Source organism: Olea europaea, chromosome 10 (assembly GCF_002742605.1).
Source record: "Olea europaea var. sylvestris chromosome 10, O_europaea_v1, whole genome shotgun sequence".
Lineage (NCBI taxonomy): Eukaryota > Viridiplantae > Streptophyta > Magnoliopsida > Lamiales > Oleaceae > Olea > Olea europaea.
The window spans coordinates 40973568-40979089 of NC_036246.1; the positions used below are offsets into that span (position 1 = coordinate 40973568).

Here is a 5522-nt window from a genome sequence, read left to right on the forward strand (position 1 = left end):
GCTCGTTGAGTATTTTGCATTTTCTTGATGACATCTTCAAAGTGTGCTTTTTGTGAATCATGTATATTAATGTTGAATGATCAATTAATATTCATTGAGCAAAGTGTTTTAGGCTGCAAGATGTTGAAGTTCAATTAAATTTCTTATAGAATCGGTTTGTTCCATCAAAGACTGTGCATCTGTGAATAAAAGCTTCTCTGCCGCTTCACCAATTGCATTTGCATGAAGGGAACCTGTGACATCTGACAACTGTACATATGCCCTAGCCCTAAAATATATTTGGTTTAAATATTGACAAATGATGAAGACAATTAAAGAAGATATATATATATATATATAATAAAGTAAAATATACCGAGGAATAGCTTTAGAGTTTGGATTCTTACAAAAAATACAAAAATAACTTTCTGCAAATTCAGCATTTGATCATTTATAACAGTTGTTGCAAGCCATGTACCAAGATTTGTTATCAATTTTGTCTGTAAATGCTGTGCCATTTACCCAGTAAAACTTCCTCTGTGTCAAAACATAGAGGGTGTCAAAACTGAAATAAGGAATATGTATCTACATTTTTTTATGTGTGTATGTGTGTGTGTGTGTGTATATATATATATATATATATATATATAAAACTTGTTGTAAATAAGATTAAATACCATTACCGCTAAAAGACGTCCTTGAAGATTCTGAATAGGAGTGAATTTACTTCGCATAGGTGAAGAAAGATTTGTGGGACTTCTTTCCATGTATGGTTTTTTCAATATCAAATCGTCTATTTTGTTGGAATTTTCTTTGACCCTAATCAACGTAGTAAATAAGGTGAAATAACCTCAAAATACTATTTCTTATTTATAACATTTTATTGATTAGAAATCTTGCACTTAATAATGATTTTCGTCAAAAAATATTGTTAGTGCTTTAAAATGAGGGCCAAATATTTAATCGTATTTTTACATTATTGTTTGTTTTATTTATTTAAGAATACAATGAACGAGTGAGTCCTTTTACTATATGTTAAAGAAAATTTTAAAAAGAAACCATAATAAAAAATAATTAATATTAATTTAAGAATAAGAATGAGAAGAAAAAAGCTTGAGACGTACATGTCATAATGTGTAAAGATTATGAACCTCTTATACAATTAAGATGTAGTATGATCATTAAAAAATGTGGTATGAATATATTTAACCTTGAGTAAAATACACTTTATAAACTGCTTGATGATGTCTAAAGTGAATGTAAGCCCACAAAATCGAGTTTTAATACTTGTGTGAATTTATTATTAATTTTTTTTTGGAAGTTTTTATTGACTTTTCAATTGACCGAATTTTAATTTTAATTTTAGTAACATATTTCATAAGATACATAACTTTTATCAACTTTCAATCACACATCAACTTTTATAAAACTCTATCAATTTTTTTTATAAAAAGCTTTAAACAACTTCTTAATTCCACGAGACATAAGTGTCAGACAGCTTTTGTTCTCTAACCTATTGGGGCACATTCCGCGATTAATCTCTCTCATAATACTCCAAGAACGAGGCAGTGGGGAACCCTTAAAGTTGGGGTTCATGTGTTCAACCTTTACAATTCAACCGCTTTCCTTATAGCCTTGTCACATAGTTGTCCACCTGGAAAACTAGTTGCTCTGTAGTGTTGTCACACGAGATGAGCAAACCTCCTGCAATTGACTGTGCAAACAAAGTTCCCTTCGTTCAATTGTCCGCACAAATATAGTAGAATCGCACAACACACGTTGCTACATCCTTTTCACTTTCATCACTCAACTCAGCAGCTTTTGTCCACCCCATAAATGATAATAATTCTCGTGTTTCCATTTGATCTTTGTCTTGTGGTTTAAAAAGGTTGACACCCGTAAAGCCTTTTCTCTATCGATACACATTGAGACGGCGTTCAATATGAAAAGTGCTCATATTTCACATTTACTTTTTTGAATTTCTTGAATGTACATTTCTACACGCATCATCTCTTCTAGGTTCTGAAGTCATTATGTGACATGAGAGTTACCTGGTTGAAAGTTGATAGTGCACCATTTTTACGACTAACTAGTAATGTTCCGTCTTTTCATAGATCAAGACCTTTTAACATGATTTCTACTAGTTTACAAATAGTATTTGTTACTACAATTTTAGCAACAAAAGATGTCCCTCTTCTAATATCATTGAATCTACATGTACCGGCTTAGGGACCAAGAAACCATCCAACAAGAGATGATTTCTATATCATGTACACGTTCATCACCAATCAAAAGATAATCCATATGATTTGCCCTTAACTCTTCCCAAGAGTTACTATCATTCAATAGAGTGCAACCTCTTGTATTGTAAGTTACATAACCAAATTGGGGTAAGAAGATGCCCAAAAAACCGGACATATACCCGTACATTTGCAACCGTGACAGTAGCATTATTGATCGAATATTGTTTACATGTATATAGTCAACGTAATGTTCCTACAGTGTAATAGATTTTTAAGAGGACAACTTTGTGTGTAAACGGTGCAAGACCATTATTATGAAAACATAGCATCAAAAGTAAAATACTTTATTATATATTTATATATTTTCACATATCATTCGAGTTATTATGGATCCACTAGGGCTCAAACCGAACATAGAGAAATAACCTTATCAAGACTAAATGCATGATATTAATGCTCGTAGTTTTAATCGACATTATATTTAGAAATCACAGAGAGTAAATATCCAATGGAAGCCTAGGCTCAGCTACAGCAACGAGTGGGAATTTTCTTGGAGTGGACAGCCCAAAAATTTCCTCCATGTTCAAATCTTGAGGCCTCATATTTTCTGGCAATCTCCAATTGTATCCATGCAGTAAATTAGCAAGACTCGATTCAATCACTTTCAGTCCCAAACTGTATCCAGGGCACATCCTCCTACCAGAACCAAATGGCAAAAGCTCGAAATCTTGCCCCTTAACATCGATATTTTTCCCAACAAATCTTTCAGGATGGAATTCGTCTGGATTTTCCCAAATTTCGGGGTCTCTTCCAATTGTCCATACATTTACAAGAACTTGGGTTTCTTTCTGAATGTCGTAGCCAGCTACCTTACAATCTTCGCGTGCCAAGCGGGGTACCAACATTGGTGCCACGGGGTGTAGCCTCATGGTTTCTTTAACAATAGCTTCAACGTAAGGGAGACTCGGGATATCTTTCTCTTGCACCCATCTATCCCGGCCTATTACGCGATCAAGTTCCTCAGTTGCCTTCTTGAATATTTCCGGCTTCTTTAGGAGCTCCGAAATCGCCCACTCCACTGTCACGGCAGAACTTTCCGTTCCACCCGCGAGCAAGTCCTAAATATAATCATCAAGTTATTCAAGATTACAATATGACATATAATTTTTCATATTTAATTTTGTATAGGATCTTTATTCCCTATAAGTAGAGTACCTCTGCTTGTAATTATAGATACTCATAGAAATTAATATAACTTCTATTCCTATCTCGATTTTGGCGTTGACTATATCATGCTTAAAAAAGTAGGAGCTAGAAAATAATGAATTAAGGTGGTTGTACATCATACTTGTGCAGCCCCTAAAAACTTGGTGAACCCATGTGTAAGGAGGCTGTACATCATATCATACAGCAAGCATGTCCCTTTCTTTTACTGATCTGAATGGAAAGGTGATATAAAATCGATCTATTTTCGACATGGCATCCACAATAAGTACTTTAGATTACATGGACCAGCTTGCTTAACCATAGGATAACCGGTTCCGTGGTGGGGTGGCGCAAGTAAAAACGATTTGACGATTAGGCTCTGGAGGAAAACTATGTCTACGAAATTTTATCAATATTTCTAGAGTCATCACTTTTGTGTGTATAATCCAAGAATAGCTAAGAGAAAAGTGTTGGAGCTACGATATAAAAGAATGTTCACAATAGTTGAGCTGACATTTAGGAGATAAAGTACTCTTTCGATACGAGTGAGGAATAATGAATCCATACCTGCGTAAACGCTTTGACTCCATGCCTCTCCAACTTGACATCTAACTTAGGATCCTCTGCAAGTTCCAACAACACATCCACCATGTCGTTGCTTGTATAATTTTCAGTTGCTTTTCTTCTAGCATTATGTTCATCAAGAACACGCTCCAAAAACCCATCGAATTTCTTGCTCACGATTTTCATTCTCTTAACATATCCTTGCAAATCAAGAAAATCGATATAAGGGATTGAATCCCCAATATTAAAAACCCCATTAAGCAAAAAGAGTTCATCCAACATCTTCTTGAATTCGTCAGGCGAAACTATCGAATCCTCCGATTGATCCGAATACTTTTTCCCCAAAACCATTCGACTAATCACATTCAAACTCACCGTCGAAAGATAATCTTTCAACAAAATCGGCTTTCCGGCGGATTGGAAAAGTTCTTTGAGAAGGGAGTTCATTTCTTCGGCCCGAATGTATTCGTATGATTCAAGTCTTTTGGCGCTGAATAGTTCCATCAGGCACATTTTTCGGGCCTGGCGCCAGTACGCGCCGTAAGGGGACCAGGTTATGTCGGAGTAATTATAGGTGGTATATTTTCCGGCGGCAGTTTTGGGCCGTGATGCGAAAGTCACGTCCATGGTTTTGAGGAAAGTCTTGGCCATCTCGACGGAGGAGCCAACCACCACCGGGAACGATCCGAACTGGAGGTGCATTAAGGGGCCATATTTTTGGGATAGTTCGTGTAAAGAGCGGTGGGGGAGGGGACCTATGAGGTTGAGATTTCCAATTATGGGCCACGGTTTCGGGCCGGGAGGTAAATTGAGCTTTTTCCGGCGAAGAATTTTTGAGAAAAGTAAGAGAGCCAAAATAGTGAACCATGCTGCTGCAAAGGGAGTCCAACTTGGGGCTTCCATTATGGTGGCGGAGGCAGAGGTGGTAGTGGAGGAGACGGTGGACTTGGGTGATAGAAACCAACTGGAACTGGGTAGGAATATTTATAGTGAAAGAATCAACTCCTAGTGTATGGTCAATGATCAGTTTTCAACTGCCACTTGTTCTGAGAAATTTTGATTTAGTTCCTCGGGAAATTGATAATGGAGACATAGGTCGACTATTATAACGTATTTTCAACGAAGGATATGGATATGTATTAAAATAAAATAAAAAATCAAACAATTAAGTCCCGTTTGACTCTCATTCTATTCAGATTTTAATGGTTTGAATAATATTTTTTTTTTTAAAATATATGATTGAAAAAGAATAAAAAGTTTTTGATTTGCGTATAATATTATTTTATGAAAAATTTTGTGATTGAAAATAAAAATAAGAATGAAAATCGGGGCCAAACGGGAGCTAAATTTTTATATCTTTGCTTAAAAGGTTAAATCAATCGATGACCATTCAACTTCATACTTAGTGTCACATTAGTCACCTAATTTGATTTTATTTCATCATGTCTACTAAACTTCATACTTAGTGTCACATTGGTTATCCAATTTGATTTTGTTTCACGATGACCATCCAATTTCATACTTAGGCCC

The 5522-nt window shown here is 35.5% G+C and overlaps 1 protein-coding gene across 1 annotated transcript; it reads right to left on the reverse strand.

Moving 5' to 3' along the window:
* Positions 1 to 2640: 2640 nt before the first annotated feature.
* Positions 2641 to 5051, reverse strand: LOC111402275 (cytochrome P450 71A1-like). Its single transcript, XM_023030449.1, has 2 exons — positions 3996 to 5051; positions 2641 to 3340 (listed from the first exon to the last, which is right to left on the reverse strand). The coding sequence occupies exons 1-2, from the start codon at positions 4893 to 4895 to the stop codon at positions 2711 to 2713; spliced, it is 1530 nt and encodes a 509-aa protein (XP_022886217.1). The 5' UTR covers positions 4896 to 5051; the 3' UTR covers positions 2641 to 2710.
* Between the last annotated feature and the right edge of the window lie 471 nt (positions 5052 to 5522).